At 47.7% G+C, this 20,777-nt stretch overlaps 1 protein-coding gene and 2 long non-coding RNA genes across 3 annotated transcripts, besides 1 other annotated feature; 2 read left to right on the top strand and 1 right to left on the bottom strand.

Annotated features, from left to right (window-relative positions):
* The first annotated feature begins 1,181 nt into the window (after nucleotides 1-1,181).
* lncRNA:CR44705 (long non-coding RNA:CR44705) lies at nucleotides 1,182-1,422 on the top strand. Its single transcript, NR_123947.1, has one exon. It is a non-coding gene; the product is annotated as a long non-coding RNA:CR44705 (long non-coding RNA).
* Nucleotides 1,423-2,010: 588 nt separating this feature from the next.
* Nucleotides 2,011-2,390, bottom strand: lncRNA:CR43289 (long non-coding RNA:CR43289). The gene is made up of 2 exons (NR_123946.1): nucleotides 2,210-2,390; nucleotides 2,011-2,131 (listed from the first exon to the last, which is right to left on the bottom strand). It is a non-coding gene; the product is annotated as a long non-coding RNA:CR43289 (long non-coding RNA).
* A 1,425-nt stretch (nucleotides 2,391-3,815) lies between these two features.
* Nucleotides 3,816-4,138: a mobile genetic element.
* A 2,160-nt stretch (nucleotides 4,139-6,298) lies between these two features.
* CG15040 (uncharacterized protein) lies at nucleotides 6,299-17,278 on the top strand. The gene is made up of 6 exons (NM_133083.3): nucleotides 6,299-6,415; nucleotides 11,014-11,224; nucleotides 11,285-12,886; nucleotides 12,940-13,035; nucleotides 13,095-13,461; nucleotides 13,534-17,278. The coding sequence occupies exons 3-6, from the start codon at nucleotides 11,315-11,317 to the stop codon at nucleotides 17,184-17,186; spliced, it is 5,688 nt and encodes a 1,895-aa protein (NP_573311.1). The 5' UTR covers nucleotides 6,299-6,415; nucleotides 11,014-11,224; nucleotides 11,285-11,314; the 3' UTR covers nucleotides 17,187-17,278.
* The last annotated feature ends 3,499 nt before the right edge of the window (nucleotides 17,279-20,777 follow it).

The raw sequence follows: 20,777 nt of genomic DNA, 5'->3' as shown, positions 1-20,777 counted from the left end.
GCCTGTGGAGCCATCTCCATACGCAATGTGCCTGGGAACACATGTACATACCTATGTATGTATGTATGTAAGTGCACGCATAATTGCGTGTCTATGGATGCCAAAGATCTTCTCGAGGAGAGAGGAGCGGCATTTGGATGGGGAATCGGATTGGGAATGGGAAATGGGAATGGGAACGGGGACGGCAAAAGCGAACGCGGGCCAGGAAACGTCTTTCAGTGGAAATGAAAATGAAAATGGAAATAGGCGGTGGCCTCCACCTCCTCCTCCTCCTCCGACTCCTCTAGCGTTGGGTGCACTTCGCATTTGGCATTTGCATTTTTACGGAATTGTCTCCAAGTTAACATTGAAAATGGTCATCTGCGATGACAACAACGAATGCCTTTGCATTTATTAATGTTGCTCGCTGTGCAGTTACACAATCTTAAACGATGGCTGTCCATACATATTAGTGCCTATAATATTTGTAAATGAAATTCGTTTAGATGGCGACGCGAAAAAAATGTCCAATGAAAAGCCAACAGTGGGCACCCATCCACATCCCTCCACCCATCGCTCCCAGCCCCACCATTGCTTCCCTCAATCCATTATTGACCATTCCGCGCACGGAACGCAAGACTTTCTGATGGGAGATTGGCCAGCCATGGGCCTGATGGCCTGGCCAGCAGAAATTAATTAGCCGCGACGTGGAATAAATTAGCAAATGCCAACTGGCGGACCAAAGAGTTCAGAGTCTAGAGTAGAGAGTATCGAGGGATATGCTGGCTGGATCCCATCTCATTAGAGATGATCCCAATGATCCATCTAGGTGTCCGCTTTCACCAGCAACTCGTTGTGGCGCCTCGAGTTCCGATTTCAGCTTCCCAGCTTCCCAGTTTCCCAGCTGCTGCGGCACATGCCACGCTCGTTTGGAGTATTTTTAACATGCAACACAGGGCGCATTGTCGCAGCTGCTCGAGATGCACTTGAGATGCGGATAAGTCGTAAAAGGCAAAAGCGGAAGGAAGTGGGCATTAGCCGGGAAAGCCAGATATTGTGCCCATAAAGCCATTCGGTGTCGGAAATTAATAGCCCATGGCTGCTCCTCACTTTGTTTCATATTTTCTGTTTAGTTTTTTGTTTTTTGTTTTTTTTTTTTTTTTGGGAACGTGATTGCCAATTGCTCAATGAATCAAAAATAGCGCCACGAGTGCGGCACTTGAATGAAGAATGGAGAATGTCGAATGGGAATGGGAATGGCAATGGGTAACGCTGGCGGGGATCGGCGATCGGCAATCTGGGGACTGGAGAGTAGGAGCACGGAGCACGGAGCACGGAGCTTTGGAATGCGCACGTCTCTCGCTATTTGGCTTTCTGGCACTGGGCACTTGGCACTGGGCACTTGGCACTTGGCCATCGGGCGATGGCAATGGCAACCTGTCCAAATGCGGTCAACATGGCATTTGATACGCTTTGCTGGCGCATTTGGACTTCGATTTCGATTTGAATTTGGCCATAGTGCCGTCGATTGTGCGATTTTTGGCCCGTTTCCGTTGGCCGAGAAACAAATCGAGTCGTTCCACCGGCGGCGGAAATGCGAAACGAAAATTGCTAAATGATCGAGTGGTGGGGTGGGGCAAAAAGCGGCCTGATGGGAAAAACAAACGAGCGAATAACAACGCATATGCGGGAAAACCTCAACGGAAAGCCGACAGGAAATGAGTTTTCCCCACCCCGAAATGTTTAATTGGTTAGCGGCAGGAAGTAGTGAGTGGGAAATCCAGCAAAGATCTGGACAACCAAAGCTGATGAGGGAGCTGGCATTGGATTTGCGAAGCGATAGGAACATGAGCATCGTATAGTTGTGGCCTGGCCCTGGTCTGTGTCCCGGCTAAGAGTATCCTGTTAAGAATTAACATACAGATGGCGCCAGTGGTAATAGAAATCCGTTGCAACAAAGCTACGGATGGGTTTTCAATTAAAACCAATTAGATTTGGAATATAAATTTATGTGTTATATATCATAAATATAATTCTGCCTTTTTCGGCATCTGATTCAAGTCAATTCTGACCTTGTCCTGTCAAGAATTAACCCATAGATGGCGCCAATTTGCTTGCTGAAAGTTTGGGACTGCTTCATCGTTTGAAACTTCTATTGATGATAAGTTGGAATTTCGTTACAAATATATAAGTTTGTTTTGTTGTCTGGATTTGATAAGTATCTACTGACCTTTTTATTGTCAACAGTTGAACCATAGATGGCGCCAGGTGTACTACAATTTGCCTTTGGCTGAAAGTCTGTGGCTGCTTCATTGTTTTTAAACTGTATTTTTGTTACCAATATATATTAAACTAAGAGTAGTTATAATTTTGTTTTTTGTTTTTGTGTTTGAAAAGTCCTGTCAAGAATTTACCTATTAAATGCCTACTGGTGCTTTATCGTTTATAACCTGTTTTTTAAATATTGTAGAACCCCTGCTTTACTTTTCTCCAACACATTGTGTACTTGAACACACAAAGGCATCCTCTGTCACGACCCGAAGGACAGTGAGCCACTTTCCCGAGAGGCCTACCTGTAGCCTGCTGTACATCCATTCCTGCTCATCTGACCTCCTACCTTTTGCCTAGTGTATCCTTCTGTATCCTTTGTGTAATTGCACGTTGCGGCACGCGAAATTAAACAGAAAGATATCTCGAGTGGGTTGGATTGGAGTTGGAGCTGGGAGTGGGGCTGGGGATTGGGATGAGCAGATAATGAAGCGGTTGGAGGTTGGAGGACTGAGAAGGCGGAGACGAAGACCCACAGCTCGAGGGGCTGGCTAAATGGCGAAAGAATGACAAACGCCCAGAAGGAGCAAAAGTTTGCGTTCAGGGGAAAAGTTCTGGGTGCTTGGGGCACAAGGAGTGTCATATCTCTGGCGACGTCTATTGTTCCCAAAAGTGTTTTTATTTAGCTCGGCCAGCTCAGCAGCTCCGCATCTCTGTAGCTCCGAGAAGTTTCCAAGGCCTTTTTGGAGCACCACCCCACCCCATCGGTCTACCACCTCCGGGCAGGATGCTCCCCGTCGAGGAGTCCTTGGCATTTGCACAGACTTAACGTTTGTTTTATTATCTTTTATTATTGCCTTTGCTGCTTTTGTCTAATTTTACCGCTGTCTTTTTCTGGCTTCCTCACCTCCCCACCCACTCGCCGCCTGGCCAACGAATCGTACCACACCCGGCCACCTCCATCCCTGCTGCTGCTAAATTGGCCGTTAAGATGCTAAAGATGCGGATTTCGGTGATTTACCAACTTGGTAGCATCCTTATTCCGTCTCCACTGTTGTTGTCCTGCATTTGTTGGGTGTATTATTGTTTTAACCAAGTTAGCGATGATGAGGCGAATGTATTTGCACAGTGGAAGATCCCGATTTGTTTATTTTTTTTTAGCCGAAAAGGGAAAAGATTTTCACACCAATAAGCAAATAGCCTTGTTTTTTTTTTTTTTTTCATATATAAAATAGAATATGCTCTGAACAGATTAGTAAAAGTCATTAGAAATACTTAAAAAATATGCAAAGGTTTGTTTTCAAAACGGAATATTTCTTAAATCTTTTGTCTAAAGATACAATTTTAAATAGAAGCCTCACTAGTATTTTAAAATATAAGTTATTTTCCAAAACAAGTGGGTGGGTGCAATCTCAATCTGATTAATAGCATTACACTCCCATTCATATCCCCATTATTACGTTGTCCTTTTTGCATAGTATACCCCATTGAAGATATCCATGCTCAAAGGGTGCTCCATTCATTCCAAGTTCCCCCTTTTTCGCTTTTGTTCCGTTGTATTTGCATTGTTATACCCATTACTCGTAGAGTAACAGGGTATGCTAGATTCGTTGAAAAGTATGTAACAGACATAAGGAAGCGTTTCCGACTATATAAAGTATATATGTTCTCGATCAGGATCAATAGCCGAGTCGATCTAGTCATGTCAGTCCGCCTGTATGAATGTCACATTTTTGAACAATTTTTAAATATTTTTTCATAATTTTATTACCCAATATCTATCGGTATCACAGAAAAATGATCAAATTTCGCGTTTGCATTCACACTAGCTGAGTAATGGGTATCAAATAGTCGGGGATATAGTCGAGTGACTATAGCATTCTCTCTTGTTTTATTTGGCTTTGTTTCGGCTCCAAGAAGTTGTGGCGGAAATCGCGCTAATTTCGCCGCCTGCCACGCCCCCATGGCCGCCTCTTAGTTTGGCCACATAACGGTAGTTTGCGGCAGGCCGAGGACAGATGGGATCGGATTGATTGCGGCCAGACGCGAAAGTGGATGCGGATACGTACGCGGATATCGGATTGCGAATTGCGTTCGATGTCCAATGTTTGGGGTTAAGTGGTTTTGGGGGTTAGTTGGGTGCGCTGGATGAGGTGGGTCAGGTGAACCCCACCCCACTCCACTTTCTGTCCCGATTGGCACAGGCTTCATTAGCTGCGTTTTTCTGCGGGCAGCACCCTTTTGACCCTTCTGCGAATGTGGATGCGGATGCGGATGCGAACGCCATGTGACGGTGTTGATTTTCACACAGCGCAGCGTGAAATTAGAAATCAACAACATGTCCTGTCACAGCCACCGCACAAATGGTAGGATCGGGATGGGTCGAAATGGGCCAGAATGGGTCGGTTTAGGTCAGGTGTCGCCATTTGGCAAATCAGTTTTGTCTGCCTGCGCTGCAGTTTCACTGCTCCTGCATTTTGCGGTTTTTCGTCGGCCGTCTGCCGCTGACAGACCAAATTAAAATGTCCCCGGCTGCAAGGACCTCTGCCGCGAGGATGCAGGATCCTTGGGGGGACAGCACAGGGTGGCCTGTCTGCGTGTCACTTAATGACCAATTTGCCAGGAATCCACGCAGCCAGGCAGTTGCGCATCCAGGCATCCAGGCATCCCGGCATCCAAGCATCCAGGAGCCCACAGATGTCGCATTTGGGATTCCGCATTTCAGTCTCCATTGACTTTCGCTGCGATAAATCTTCAAGTCACCGAAAATTGGCAGACAAACAGCGCGGCACAGCGAACACAAATCTTGAATTCGGCTATCCGATAAGCACAGGCGACAAGGACAACAATCGCTAAGAGAATTACAACATGTCGCAGTTTGTTACAAATTTGAATAAATTTCAAATTCGTCGGAACACCGAACCGCCTGCTCCGCCACAAAACCAAAAAAAAAAAAAAAAAAAAAAAAAAACAGGAAAGGAACAAGAAACTGACTGCGGCAAAAGTTTGCGCTCGGCTACAATTAACTTTTAAGTATGCCATTTCACAGATACCGCAGATATCGCCGCGATATAAAAAGCTATATGCAAAGTCGTGCATCCCCCGAAATGGAAATGGAGCGGGGTGGAAGTTGCCAGCAGCAGTTGAGAAATAATTTCCAGCAATTTATCATGTCACAGCGAGCACAACAATGGAATAGACTTCTTCCAGGGCGTCAACGGACTGCGAATGCTCTACCTTTTCTTAAATAACATAAAACACCAACAAAATAACATGTAATATAAAGACCAAAGCAAATGTTAAAATCTGCACTATGTGTGATAATGTAATTTTTTTTTTAGTTTCAGTTTTGGAAAAGCATACTTGATTTCAAAACATATAACGATGTGAGACATTTATGTATCGCGTTTTATATGTATATATAGATATATTTAAAATGAATACATTTTGCACACCTTTCTTAAGTTTTCAAGCAGCTTCTTGTTAGGGTATCAAAGCCAAAGTGCGTGTGATTTCCGCTTCCGCTCCTCTGGCAGCCATAACGAATTTTTGCATAAATACCAAAGGACGTGGGGCAAAGGACTTTGGACAACAGACAGCTTGTTAATCGCCGGCCATTTATCTAGCTTAATGAAATTTGCGAGAAATCAAAACGGCTGTACCTATTCCTCGCCCGCTATTAGCCACAAGCTGCAACCGATGATCCCAGTGTCTCGCAGCGTTATTGCGTCACGTGGCAAGTCCTGGATGAAACCCCCCTGCCCCATCAGCCGCGTTCAGGACAACGTGCGCAATTAAACTGACGCCCACTTGACGGATTCCCTTCGAGCCGCTAAAGACCATCGAGGGATTTGGCTATTGACTACCGGAGTAGTCCGCTGCTACTTAGCCGCACATGGTTTGGCATTCAAGCTAACCAAGTTAGTTTCATCGGCGACAAGATCGTTATGGAGTCTCCTATGATTTTGCTGATCAAGATGGCCATGAAAAATTTGTTCCTTGAACCAGAACATTTTCAGTAAGTTTCTCAGTTGTGTTGCAAGTGAGCTAGAGTTAACAACTAAAATATTTTTAAAAAAATACAAAAAAATAAGGATAAAAAGAAAAGTTTTTGTCTTGTGCAATTTTTCGTGGTTCGTTAAGATTCAAGATTTGGTTGAACAACCAGGTGAGTGCTCGACAAACACTATTCCATATATCCCATATATTCCACTACATTCCCACATTGGTGATGCCCTTGTGGCCGTATGTCCGTTTGTCCGATTGTCCGTTTGTCCGTCAGTAACCGTCAGTAACTAAGCATTGGCATTAGGCGCCGTGCCGCAGAAACCGCTAAAACGGACAACTGCCCCGAAACGAAAACATTTAAAATGACATCACAAGCTGCAACCGATGATCCCAGTGTCTCGCAGCGATATTGCGTCACGTGGCATGTCCTGGATGAACCCCCCCTTCCCAATCATCCGTCTTCAGGACCACGTGCCCAATTCAGCTGACGCCCTACTGACGGATTCCAAGCTAACCAATTTAGTAACCTTTAACGTTAGTTTCAAGGGCGACTAGATCGTTATGGAGTTTTTGGTGATCAGGATGGCCATGAAAAATTTGTTCCTAGACCTAGAACCTTTTCAGTAAGTGGCTCAGTTGTTGCAAGTGAGCTAGAGCAAACATCTAAAATATTTTGTGTAAAAAAAAAACAAGGGAGAAAAGAAAAGCTGTTGTCTTGTGCAATTTTCGTGGTTTGTTGAGATTCAAGATTTGGTCGAACAACCAGGTGAGAGCTCGAGACACCAATTGTCACACCATACACACACCATATATATATATATTCCCAATACATTCTCACATTGGCCCTTAGGGCCTGTCCGTTTGTCCATTTGTCCATTTGTCCGCCTGTAACCGTAACTAAACATTTGCATTAGGCGCCGTGCCGCAGAAACCGCTAAAAGGGGCCACTGCCCCCTAAACGAAAACATTTGGATTGGGATCGGGTTTTGCGACAAAATCCAGCCGCCTGTCAGTTAAATAAATTTTGTGGCAAATCGCAAAATCGGTAAAAGGCCAAAAGGGCCGTGCCGCAATTGGCAATCGACGCCACAAATCGCGTTTTAAGCCCTGCGTGCGATTAGTTTAATTGCCAACGGGTGCATGGGTTTGGGCAGGCGGCGGGTGCTGAATGGCGTTGGTGCAACAGGACAATGCAACATTTGCATAGCGGTTGCGGTGGTGCTCGCGCTTAATGCGAAAATAAGGATTAACCAATGAAATTTATAAACGCACAGCTATGCGGCTGCTGGCTGCTCCATCTCCACCCGGCCCACTGCAAATTGAGTGCATAAATTGGCCGCATCGTCCGTTTGTCCATGCAGCAGGGAAGGGAGCAGGGACACTGGGCACTGTGTGCACTGGGTCCTCAGGACAGGCAATCTATTTTGGATTAAATCAAATCGAAATAAACGATTTTTAATGGCCTGCCTAGCTCCCTTGTCCGTGGTGTCTGGTCCGTGTGGCACAGTGGCAAAAACGAGGTCATTAATTATTTCTTCAAAAGCAAAAGATAAGCTCGACCAGGAGCCCCACACCCGTTCCACCCATTCCACCCATCCACCACCACTGAACGATCCTGTTCTGACCCCTTCGGGGTTGCGGTTCGCATCCTTTTTGGCGTTTTGTGTCATTAGCTTAAAACCGTAACCAGAAAGGACGCCGGACAATGGCCAGCCGACAAATACACACACACACTCGTCCACTTGCCACACGCATTATCCTCGACGGCAGCCGCATGTGGCACCAAAAGATTAATTAATCTTTAAGGACTCATTGTGTGCTGTTTTTGCCGGGCGCCCCACACCGTGCCACTCATTAGGACAGTTGGACAGGACATTTGCATGAGCAGCGAGCCAAAATGAATTTATGGCCTGCTCCAAAGCGAGCAGGGATTTGTGCAAAGCTGCTGCCTCCAGATTCAGATGAATCCCCAATCCACACCGCACCATTCCCCACTGCCTGCTAAGCTCGACATTTGTCACGAGCACTCCTTGCGGCCCCATTCCTCATCGCATTTATTTTGATTAGCCATTGATGTTCATTTCTATTTGTTGCTTTCTTATCGTAAGCCGCTCCCCGTCACCATCATGGCCATCTCACCACGATGGCCAGTGGAGCCCGTATCCATGAGGAGATATGCCGGGATTAACGTGGCACGCAACTCGAGCATGCCACGCATAGTTTCGCCCGCCGCCGGGAATTTCGTTTGTCAAAGTTGCACGTTGTATAAAATATTTACAGCTGATTATTTTGCCATTTTAATGCTTCCCGGACGGGATGGGGTCGTCCTGGCATTAAGTGGAGCGCAAAAGTTATCCTTTGATGCGCATTCCCTCTAATTTATTAGCTGGCACACGTGAAATATTGCTGCGTCTAAGGGTTTTCAACTCTTCGACTTTGACTGGCAACTGGGAATTGTTGTGGCCCAGCTGGGGAGGGAGGAGGCGTTACCAAAACTAACTACCAGGAACTGGGAACTGGGAACTCGCAACTGGGATGGGTGTTCACGCATTCCAGGATAACTGAGCCTTGACAAAATATTCGGGCTTAGATTTTGGAAGGGGAACAGCTTCTGCAGCTTCAACCTTTCGTGTATATGAATATTTTTCGTCAAAATGAAGCAAAATCCTTTGAAATAATAGTTTATAGACGTAAGAATAGTTTTCCCCATTAGATAAATATCAGTTGTTCTGAACTCGTATACAGTGCGAAAACATTCATAAAGGTTGCCGCCTAAACAAGATTCCAAATGTATACCACCATTTTTTATTGGCAGTGAGATCTGTTGCCACTAAGCCAGCGGAAATCCAACTTTTCGCTGGCATAATGCAATTTTGTTTGTCGAATGAGCTACTGCATCGCAGTACGGCCAAAAGTACACAATACGGAGTCCTGCAGCCGTGTGTTACGTTCCATCGGTTAATGGAAGCCCGGCTTAGTGGCTCAGGCTTTAATGGGCTTAATGGCCCAAGTTTGCGGAACGGAAACTAGACAAGCACGGAACGAACGGGACGAGCAGGACGACCAGGACGAACGGGACGAGCCACAAGCACACGTGGAAGTTAAAGGAGTTGCGGGCTGTTAAAATGATTAATGACGTGTGTGTGGCATGCACGTTAACGCCCTCGCGAATGGTGCAAGTTAAAGTAACCGGCACAGATGTTGTCATAAATAAAAAGAAGCTGAAAAGAAGATGAAGACGCCAGCGGGTGTGGTAGACGTGGGTGTGGGGTGTGCTCGGTGTGTGGTGTGCTTGCTTGGGTGGCTTTGTGGGGTGGTGGCAACATGTAAATAAACATACATGTGTGCGCAGTTATTTATGCGTGTGTGTGGGCGAGTCTGTTTGGGCCACATTAATGTCAAATCAGCCGCATAAATTGCGTAAAACGCTCAATTTATTAAACGAGGCATGCTCGAAAAGGGGGCGTGGCCGTGACAAGTGTATTTGCCAGTTCATAAATGTCGCCATCACTGGGTAGCATACCGCGAAGCCACCTTTCGGTGGCGGAGGCGGAGGCGAAGGCGAAGGACAACGGACTGATTGCATAGTTAAGTGAGGCTTTCGACGCCTGGCGCATCCTTTCGCTGAAAGCGTCCTTCAGTCGAGCACGAGGATTTGCGCCCTCGAAAGTGCCCCACGCCCAAATCCGGCCAACGCCCCCGCCACCCACCATCCGCCGTCGAGTGGCAATTGTTCAATTCAGAAATTGCCATCAATCGATTTGGCTTATTGTGCCGGAATCGTGGTGTGCTTCGCAGCAATACGGGAATAGTGACAAAGGCAATCACAGCAGCGTAGATTCAGATACGCCTGGCCAAAGGGCTCATAAAAATTTTAAATCGCTTTCAACGCCAAATGACCGGCCACAGCGACGCACTGGTCACCCTGCAGGTTAGAAAAATCATCATCCATAACCACCTCGTTTTGCAATAATATTTTGTTGACAAGTAGCAATTTCTTGGTTTGTTCCTCTTTATTTCTGTATTCCAATCAAAGTCTATAAAGTCAGCTCTTTCGAGGGTATTCGCAAGTCGCATACCTCCTGGTCTTAAGTTGGATTTGCTTGTTTCGCGTTTTGTTTCGCTCCCGTTTTGCAATTGCATGGGGCAAGAAGTACGAAGCACGAAGGACGAAGGACGTGGACCGTGGGACGTGTCGGGCTCTCTGCCTTCGCATATGTGTGTGTGTGTGTGTGTGTAGGTGTCAAGGGTGCTGTTGTCCTGGCCGGGAAATCCCCCCACCCTGGACGGGATTGCATATTTTGCTGCCTCACGAACATGAGCGCTCGTTAAACGGATGAGTTAAAAGTCAAAAGCCCTAAAGGATTTTATTTGAATTGCGGTCTGTGCCGCGCCGTTCGACGTCTCTCCTTCGGGAGCCACGCAACCCGCCACCCGCCGACCGATTCCTGCCTGCCAAATATCCTTGCCGGCCCTCCCCTTTGGCCCTTTGTGTGCCATGTTTTATTTAAAGTTTATCTTCGCCATCCTTTCGCTTGCTCCTTGCTGTGTCCTCCGTGCTCCGTGCTCCTTGCTTCACGCTAATTTCGCGCCAAGGCGAGGCAGTAAAAAATATGCGCCAAATGAAATGCGGAAAAATATTTTGGCGCGAGATGCGAGAACAAAAGGGTTTCGTCCCGAACGCCAGCTCGTCGGCACGTCGCCGTTTCAAAGCCGTGTTGAAAAATATTTAAAATAATTGCAAAAATGTTTTTACAGCAGCAGCGGCAGCAACAACAGACAGGATCTCCGCGAAAGAGGAAGAGCGGTGGGGGCTGCGACAAGAGTTGCGGAGGGTCTTAGAGGCTTTGTCTTGCGCGAAAGACCCCCACTACTTGTCAATTCCAAGCACGTCCTTTAGCAGCAGCTTACGCGTCTGCCAGTAAGGCAACTCGATCACCCATAATGTATCCTTTGCCCAGGCACTAGAGTAAGCATAGCCTTATTAAATCACACGAACTATGAATCATGAAACCTTTCTTTTATCCAGGATTGCCCGGATCTCAGCCCAGTTTCCAGCATGACGGAACCGGCAGTGCCCGGCGAGGAGCTATGCTCCACAGACTTGGTCAGCCCCATACCGAATGCGGAAATGTCCAACACATCCAGCATGTCCTTGGCCTCCACTGCCCTGGCCCTTATCCACAATGGTTTTCCGCTCATCGAACGGAGGAGTGAGGAGGGTGACCATGGATTGGAGGTGGAACCGGTGCTAGAAGCAGACCCACTACGACAATCCCGACCAGAACCTTTAGTTGAGCATCCAGCTCAACTCCCAGCAGATCCCCCAACAGAACAACCTGCTGATATCCCAGCAGATCTCCCAACATATCCCCAAGCAGATCCAACAGCGGCTTCACCAGCAGATCCTCCAGCCGATCCTTCAGCGGATCCTCCAGCAGATTCATCAGCGGATCCTTCAGCGGACTCTTCAGCGGATTCGCCAGCAGATTCGCCAGCGGATTCGCCAGCGGATTCGCCAGCAGATTCGCCAGCGGATTCGCCAGCAGATTCGCCAGCGGATTCCTCAGCAGATTCCCTAGCAAATAATCAAGCAGATATCCCACCAGATCCACCAGCAGATGAACCACTAGAATTACAACGAGATCTCCAACCAGATCTCCAACTAAATCTCCAACCAAATCTCCAACCAGATCTCCAAGCAGAACTCCAACTAGATCTTCAACCAGATTCACCACCAGATTCACATATAAGTCCCCCAAAAGATCAGCCAACAGAGTTACCAACTAATCACCCAAAGGAACCCATTGATGAACAAGCTAACCAGGCACACTCCCTGCTCCAGAAGCCATCGAGTAAACAGGACAGGCCCATCAAAGTTAAAATGTCCGCTGACGCACCTGTGTTTTATCCCATGGGTACCAGACTATCAACCATACTGTCAAACGAAGAGGAGACCCCACCGAGTTCAGCACGCAATTCGGCGCCGAGAAACTCCTTCGAGTTTGGCCTCGCAAACGGAACGGGGCCATACATCGGACCAGGGGGGGGCGATATTCCTCGGAGCTACTACTTCGTCGATCCTACCACCGGCAAGCGCATCAACAACAACAATACGGGAACAAAGACCGAAGTACACCGGATTGAACTAATCCCCAACCGGCGAGATATTCCACAATCGAAAGCAAGAGAATCCTGGATTGCCAACTTAAACAAAAAACCAACAACGCCACCATCACCACCAGCACCACAACCATCACCACCACAGCAATCACCACCACAGCAAGCACCACCACAGCCACCAACAGAAGAAAATGCCACGCAGAAGGCTACTGGACGAGCGTCGATACCCAGGCCCAACAATTCTCGCCATTTCCTCCAAGATCCAACGAAGTTAAAAATATCCCCCGAGTTTCCGTCCTTCGAGTCCTTTGCCGGGCAGCTGGACGACATGGGTGTGAAACGGGATGAGTTCATGGCAACGCTGCGAAACCTTCTAATACGAGCCAATGACCTGATGTTGCCCCTACTCCAGGGTCCCTTTAAATACATGACAACCTTACAGATGGCCGAATACACCAGCGCAATTTTGGAGACACCTCCGCTACATCCGAGTATCTTCTTGCCAGCGGTAAGGTTGGGAATCTAATAACATGCTAAATGATATCGTGACCCCATCTATAGAATACACCGCGTCCCTGGACGAACCTCACTGGACTCAATCGGCCCTTTGACATCCATCCGAACAGTCTCACGCCAGAGGATCTGGCCATCGTCCAGGTGAGTGTTGTGCATTTCAAGTTCAGGTAGCATTGGCTCCAACACCGCGGTCTCCCCAGAAATTGCCCAAGCATGTGGAAGCCACCACTCAGACGGAATACCTTTGCATCTGCATGTTCTTTAATCAGGAAAGATCGGCGTCGGCGGGTGTGCCAACGCCATCACCTGTGCCACCACCAGCACCTGTACCAGCACCAGCACCTCCAGCACCGCCAGCACATGGGCCGCCGCCAACACCTGGGCCGCCGCCACCCTCCTGCTCGGCGACTGCATTCTATACAGGCTCACCTATTAACGCTCCGCGAATGCACAGGGCACCAGGCGGAGGACCCGGTGGACCGAGAATACCGCCGCCGTATCCGACAGGAGCCTCACAGAGCGGACCACCAACACAACAGCCGTTTGGCTTCTTGAGTAGGCCTATGCGTAAGTTTGATTTAGCTAACGATTCCCTGGCTGCTGACTTAATCTGCATACCTCCATTCTATACCTCGCTAGCAATAAACATGCAACATCGCATGCCCCGGCCACCGCATCCAAAGGCCTTTCCGCATCCGAATTCACCAGCGCATCACCATTCACCAACACCACATCCGCATCCTCATCTTCATCCCCATCCGCATACCTATGCCCATTCCCATCCGCATCCACATCCACATCCGGGAATGCAGGCGGGTAATCCGATGGCGTCAAAGAATAGCCCACAGCCGCACAGGCTAGGTGGAGCAGTGCGCTTCCAAGATGGGGGATACCGCGGCTACCGCATCCAAGGTCCCCACAGTCCGCGCAACCTGCCGAATCAATGTCGTTATGGGCCCATCGGTAGTGCTTATACCGGCGACAATAGTGACGGGAACTCTAACAACTTCAGCAATACGAACTACAACAACAACAACGGAGGAAACCCTCTCTATGCGAGCACACAAAGCGGCAGCGATAAGATGGCTTCTGATCTAACCCAACCCCGCGTGAGATTTGTCTACCCTATGGAATTTGAGCAGCTGAGGCTGAACGTGGATCCACCGAGCTGTGAATACATGGGTAAAACCAATATGCAGGTGGAATCCTCTACATCGAGCTCCGATTCGTCGAGCACCGAAACCTCCGGCTTACTCCAGTTCGCCCAGATGGAGGACCGGGAACATGTAAAGAATAATAAGCCATGCAAAGACAACATCGACGAAGTGGACGCTGACGACGATGATGATGACGAAGATGATGAGCATAAAAACAAGAATGCGAAGGTGCCTGATCCAAAGCACAGTGGCGGCAAGGTCCAGCAGCGGCCTTACCGCTTCGGAGAGTTCGTAAACTACATCACGTCGGGGTCTACCACACCGTCCTGCTCCCAGGGGACACCCAATGTGATTCCAACTTATATCACAGGCCATCGTCTTCCTATCGATCAGTCCGATCAGGAATTGTTGCCACCTTTGCCCCAGATGCCGCCAATGCCTCCAATACCTCCAATGCCCAAAAAAGTTGGCGTGGCTTGCAATGGCAATGGAGGCCCGGCTGGTTCTCAATCCAAGATGCCTTCGACTTCCCACGAACACTATAGTGGTAACCAGTTCAATCCGAAGTACAGCCAACAGCAATGGCCAAATCCTAATGGAGGCCCGGCTGGAACTCAATCCAAGATGCCTTCGACTTCCCACGAATACCATGGTGGTAACCAGTTCAATCTAAAGTACAGCCAACAGCAATGGCCCAACCCCAATGGAGGCCCGCCTGGGACTCAATCCAAGATGCCTTCGACTTCCCAGGAACACTATAGTGGTAACCAGTTCAATCCGATGTACAACCAACAGCAGTGGCCCAATCCCAATGGAGGTCCGGCTGGTACTCAAACCAAGAAGCCTTCGACTTCCCAGGAACAGTATATGGGTAACCAGTTCAATCCGATGTACAGCCAACAGAAGTGGCCCTATCACAATGGAAGCCCGGCTGGTACTCAATCCAAGAAGCCTTCGACTTCCCAGGAACACTATAGTGGTAACCAGTTCAATCCGATGTACAGCCAACAGCAGTGGCCCTATCCCGACTACAATGCAGCTTTATTCAGCAAGGAGCAGGCAGGTCCCAGTGGCATTTATATGAGACCTCCTCCTCCGGCACAACCAACACCACCACCGCACCCGCTACACATGTATCCAATACGGCAAGAGAAGCCCATGGGACCGATCCTGTTCGAGGTGGGTGGCAATACCGGCCACAGCGCCGGCCCGCCCATGATGCAGAACGTCAACAGTGGCAGCGGGTACGGTCATGGTCGTGGTCGTGGATACGGTCCTAGTCCGAATCAAGGCACCCATAGCCAGAATCCTTACGGACATATGACCCATCCGGTACCTTCGCCACATTCGCCACATCCGCCACATCCGACACACCAGACTCATACATCCCACTACGGAATGTCCTTTAACGGCAATATGGCTCCGAATATGAACCACATGAACCAGGTCAGTCACATGGGCAGGGGCATGGGAGTCGGATTGCTTCCGTTGCCTTTGCAGATGCTCAGTCCAAGTCGGATGGAGCAGCCTGGCTCCATGGGTATGCCCATGAACATGTCACCACTTAACCTTGTGAGTCCTCGACGCAATGTCAATACCTATCACCAGAGTGGAAGCAACCCGGACACGAACAAGATTCCGCCATATGGCGGACCTGTAGGAGTGAACATGAGCAGTGGGAGCGCCGAGATGCAACAGCAAATAAACAGACCTCCCGATCCACGACAGACTTTCGAACACAATGTTGGTATGTCGCGTGACAACACGCAAAGTATTCGCATCTTGGGTATTTCCTCGCCACGATCCGTTCCCCAAAGTGGAGCACGTGTCCAAGATGATGGCGCACCCAACAACAACAACAACAACATCCAAAGCAAGGATCAGAGCAACAGCCAGGACAACATTCAAAGCAAGGATCAGAGCAACAACCAGATCAACATCCAAAGCAAGAATGAGAACAACAACCAGGGCAACATCGAAAGCAATGATCAGAACAACAACCAGAACAACATCCAAAGCAAGAATGAGAACAACCAGAACAACATCCAAAGAAAGAATGAGAACAACAACCAGAACAACATCCAAAGCCAGAATGAGAACAACATCCAAAGCATGAATGAGAACAGCAACCACAATAACAACGAGAACAACATCCAAAGCAAGAATGAGAACAACCAAAATAACATCCAAAGCCAGAATGAGAACAACAACCAAAATAACATCCAAAGCAAGAATCAGAACAACAACCAGAACAACATCCAAAGTATGAATGAGAACAGCAACCACAACAACAACGAGAACAACATCCAAAGCAAGAGTCAAAACAACATCGAAAGCAAGAATCAGAACAACCAGAACAACATCCAAAGCAAGAATGAAAGCAACAACCAGAACAACATCCAAAGCAAGAATCAGAACAACAACCAGAACAACATCCAAAGCAAGAAAGAAAGCAACAACCAGAACAACATCCAAAGCAAGAGTCAAAACAACAACCAGAACATCCAAAGCAAGAATGAGAACAACGAGAACAACTTCCAAAGCAAGAATCAGAACAACATCCAAAGCAAGAATCAGGACAACCAGTACAACATCCAAAGCAAGAATCAGAACAACACCCAGAACAGCATCCAAAGCAAAAATCAGAACAACAACCAGAACACCATCCAAAGCAGAAATCAGAACATGCAAAGCAGAAATCAAAACAACAACCAGATTAACATCCAAAGCAAGAATCAGAACAACAACCAGAATAACATCCAAAGCAAGAATCAGAACAACAACCAGAATAACATCCAAAGCAAGAATCAGAACAACAACCAGAATAACATCCAAAGCAAGAATCAGAACAACAACCAGAACAACATCCAAAGCAAGAGTCAGAACAACCAAAGCAAGAATCAGAACAACAACCAGAACAACATCCAAAGCAAGAATCAGAACAACATCCAAAGCAAGAATCAGAACAACCAGAACAACATCCAAAGCAAGAATCAGAACAACCAGAACAACATGCAAAGCAAGAATCAGAACAAAAACCAGAACATCCAAAGCAAGAATCAGAACAACAACCAGAACAAAGACAATGAGCAGAAGAAGAAAACCCAACCTTCCTACGCCTCCTTCCTGAAGTAAAAGTATCCAGAAGGAAAGACTTTTTACTTTCAAAATTATCATGTTTTTTTTATTCGATTAAATAAAAAACACGCACACTGCGATTGTCTTCCCATTGAATAGGCCAAATCCACCCCTCGGATGCCGGTCATTCCATATTCATATAACGATGTGGCAATGGCAAATCGCGGATTTAGACATGAGACTCCATCCTCCCCGGACCAAAAAGGAAATGTGTTTACGCCGTGGAATTCTCAAGTGGGCTCTCCGTGAACCCTTTGAACTAATCGGGCTAATCTTTTACGCTGCCTGCATTCTAAAGCGTCCTTGGGCGGCCTCCCGCCTTCCCGTGCTCAGAATCCAGGAGGAGCATGTGGATAAGGATACCGAGGAGCAGGAGCAGGAGCTAGCCGTGCATTTCGCATGCATGCTTACAGATCTCCTCATGTGTAATTAATTGCAAGTCGCGGCAGTTAAACATTTAACAGTTAAAGAGTCGATGCAATGGCTGATGCGGGTGCGGGTTAACCAGGTTAAAGTGTGCTGGTCCAACTTTGTTTGCCCAACGCCCATAGTTTGACCAGACGTTTAACGCTTCCCTGAACCTCAACCGCATTGGCTACATTTTTAATCTACAATTAACCACAGCTGCGGTGCAATTGGAATCATCATCGCAATCGCAATCGAAGGATGAGAATGTAGCGGGTCACTTCGCGAGATGTGGTGAGGGGGGGGGGGGGGGGGGGAGAGCCCCAGTATCAATATTGATTCTATTAATTATAAAAACATTAAGTGCCGGCCAACAAATGTAATTAAACGCGTTAAACAATTGCAGTGGGCGCGTAATGGCAGAAAAATGCATTTGCCGACTGTCCACCACTCCAATCCCAATCCGGGAATCCGGAGCGCGGCATCCAATCCAGTCCGGCTAGAGTCCACTCCGTCCGTTGCTGATGCGCGGCGATAAGCACGTTTTCAATTCGCACACGGTGGAGCAGGAGGAGCAGGAGGAATCAGGTGGACCACTGGCGGGTGCGGAGGTGATCGGATTGTCGCACATTAATGACGAAATTATTGTTTCAATTGCTTTCAACCGTTGTCAATGCAAATTTTATGCAAATACTTTTGCGATTTCGAGCCGGGCGTGTTGGCCTCCACTCTTAAATGCCATTGTGGCCAATAAGTCAATAATAATTATGGCCCGCCGCCGCTCGCCGTCCCCTCGTCAATGCGCTGCCCCGACCCCCAATATCCTCCTGCTCCTCCTTCACTGGCCATTTCGGAATAGGCGTTAATTACTTTTATCTGGCCGTGGCCAAACAAACAAAACAATATATAACTGCATCGCAGCGTTTAGCGCCTACGGCCCATAAAATGCCCCTGGTTATATGCATATTTATTTATAAACAATTAATATTAAGGCCATTGTTGTTGCTGCCCAGGAGGAGCAAAGGGGCAGCAGCTCAACACGGCCTGCGCATAAATTAAGAGCGCCCAATTGTTATGCAAAATCGCCAACGGTGGAGAGTTCAGTAGATAAAGCCAGTCGATCTGGGGAATCGAGAAATTCCTCTGCCTTTTAACGCAAGAAACTCAGGTGTTTTTTTTTTTTTTGTTGGTTTGGGTGTATTTAACAACGCGCAGATGAGCTAATCGAGATCCCCATAGGACAACTGATTAGAATATGTTGACCATGATGGGGATCTCCAAGTAAATCGTCATACATGACCTATTTAATTAGTTATTTCGTTTAATCAAATACCAATATGCAATTTAGTAAGTGACGCTTTCGAGAATCAAGTTGGGTTATGGGTAGGACCCAGCCCCACTGGGCAAGAGTGCCAACTCCACTCGATCCACTTTACTCTGCCAGCCTGACCGCCTCCTGCATGGGTCATATAATATAATTAATGCTATGAATTACTTGAGAGCATCGCATACTGTGCATCCTTATTTGCCGGATGGTTCATGCGGGGGCGAAAACAGGTTAACTCAGTGTCCACTACATCCCAGCCACATCGCGATCCAGTGTGTGGCATCAACAGCAGCCACACCATTCCAAGCTCCAATCTCCCGACTTATGTGCACAGCCAGGACTCGTCCTGGAATCGTCCTCATCCTCATTCTCATCCTCGTCCGCAGAGGGTCAGTTATCCTGGCTGCTTGGTCAGCCACATGCACTTAATTGCTTTATGAGGCGGTCACTCGCTTGTTATAGACTTCAATTTGATTTTTCTGCGAGGCGCGTGTGTGTTTGGTGTGTGTGTGTGTGCGTGCTGTGTGTGTGGTGTGTTGTGTCAGTGGAAAACGAGACGCTGGGGATCAATTATTTCCCGGAGACTGCGGAGGCTACAATGCCGCAGGACAGAGACGTCGGCGGCGGAGCCGTTGACCCCAAATGATATTTTAAATGCAGATTTTGGCACCCGAAAGTTTTTTAATCATTCCGATGGCGCTCTCCCTCAAACCGGTTACAACGATGATGATGATGATGATGATGATGACGACGACGACGATGGTGGTGATGGTAATGATAATTCTGATGAGGATCGCCGGGATATGGGTTTTGGAGCACGTCAGGAGGTTCCAACTTTTTAATGTCAGTTCCGCGCACATTTTCCTTCGAGGTGCGAAAAGAAATTGGGATAGCGAGTCGGCAGTTGGTATTCGAAACTGGTATACCCTGTTCTAAAGCGATGCCGTTAGCGAGTGAAGCACTCTGGCTACCTCAAAGATACCCTGCATCAGGTGGTGAAACTTTGCCAGGAAGCTGGAAGTTTGTAATGGCTTTTTGTTTGCGACTCACGCACACAAATCATTGCCCCGCAACCCTTACTCTCTGCATGTCCTGTGTGTTCCTCGTATCCTGTGTCCCGAAGTCAGGGTTTCCATGGCAAAGTCGTTTGATACATGTCTTTCGCAAGCATTCCGCTTTTTTCCCGCCGCTCCTGGCACATGTCTGATCCGGATTCCGTACTCCGGACTCGGCACTTTGGACATGGGATTCCGAATTCCGAATAGCGGGGCAGGCGAACACTTAACATAATTTGCTGCCCCCATGACAATAGCCAAAGGAGACTGACCAGTGGCCAGGACAACGTCTTGGAATGGTCTATTCGCATTCTGATTATATTAAAATTGTTGCACATCATTTGATTTGATTTAAGGTATGTCCCGTATGTCTTTTCATTTTCATTTTTACTTTCATTGGCATTGAGTGAAAGTGGGAGAGCGGAAAAATTGGGAAAATGAAAGATGAAAAATGGAAAAATGGTTACCATAGCCATGGATCCCATGTTCGATTTTAAACAGACGTATACTCTGTACTCGGATTGTTTACGTGTGTAGACTGCTCACAGCCTCACAGCCCCACAGCCTCGCAGGCAACATGGTATTTCCATTTTGGCACTTAAGTCAGCCAAAGTCAATTATAATCAACGCCTCCCCAGCAGGCATCTTCCGGCCAAGACAAAGCATCTCCGGCGCAGAAAGGATTAAAAGGCATCAGGACGCAGCGGCGGCCATATGTGTGTATGAGCTTAACTTATGCAAAAGTGTTTCAAGACTTTTTGGCTGATTGCCAGCCGAGATGAGGTGGGACTTGGAGGCAGC

Source organism: Drosophila melanogaster, chromosome X (genome assembly GCF_000001215.4).
Source record: "Drosophila melanogaster chromosome X".
Lineage (NCBI taxonomy): Eukaryota > Metazoa > Arthropoda > Insecta > Diptera > Drosophilidae > Drosophila > Drosophila melanogaster.
The sequence above is the reverse complement of the archived record's forward strand: the minus strand, read 5'-3'. Positions and strand labels throughout refer to the sequence as shown.

Bases quoted from the DNA above. Each gene is read 5' to 3' on its own strand.
- CG15040 (NM_133083.3), top strand. From the start codon at position 11,315: ATGACGGAACCGGCAGTGCCCGGCGAGGAGCTATGCTCCACAGACTTG. The intron at 13,036-13,094 runs GTGAGTGTTGTG...CGGTCTCCCCAG, and splicing joins AGGATCTGGCCATCGTCCAG to AAATTGCCCAAGCATGTGGA. The intron at 13,462-13,533 runs GTAAGTTTGATT...ATACCTCGCTAG, and splicing joins CTTCTTGAGTAGGCCTATGC to CAATAAACATGCAACATCGC.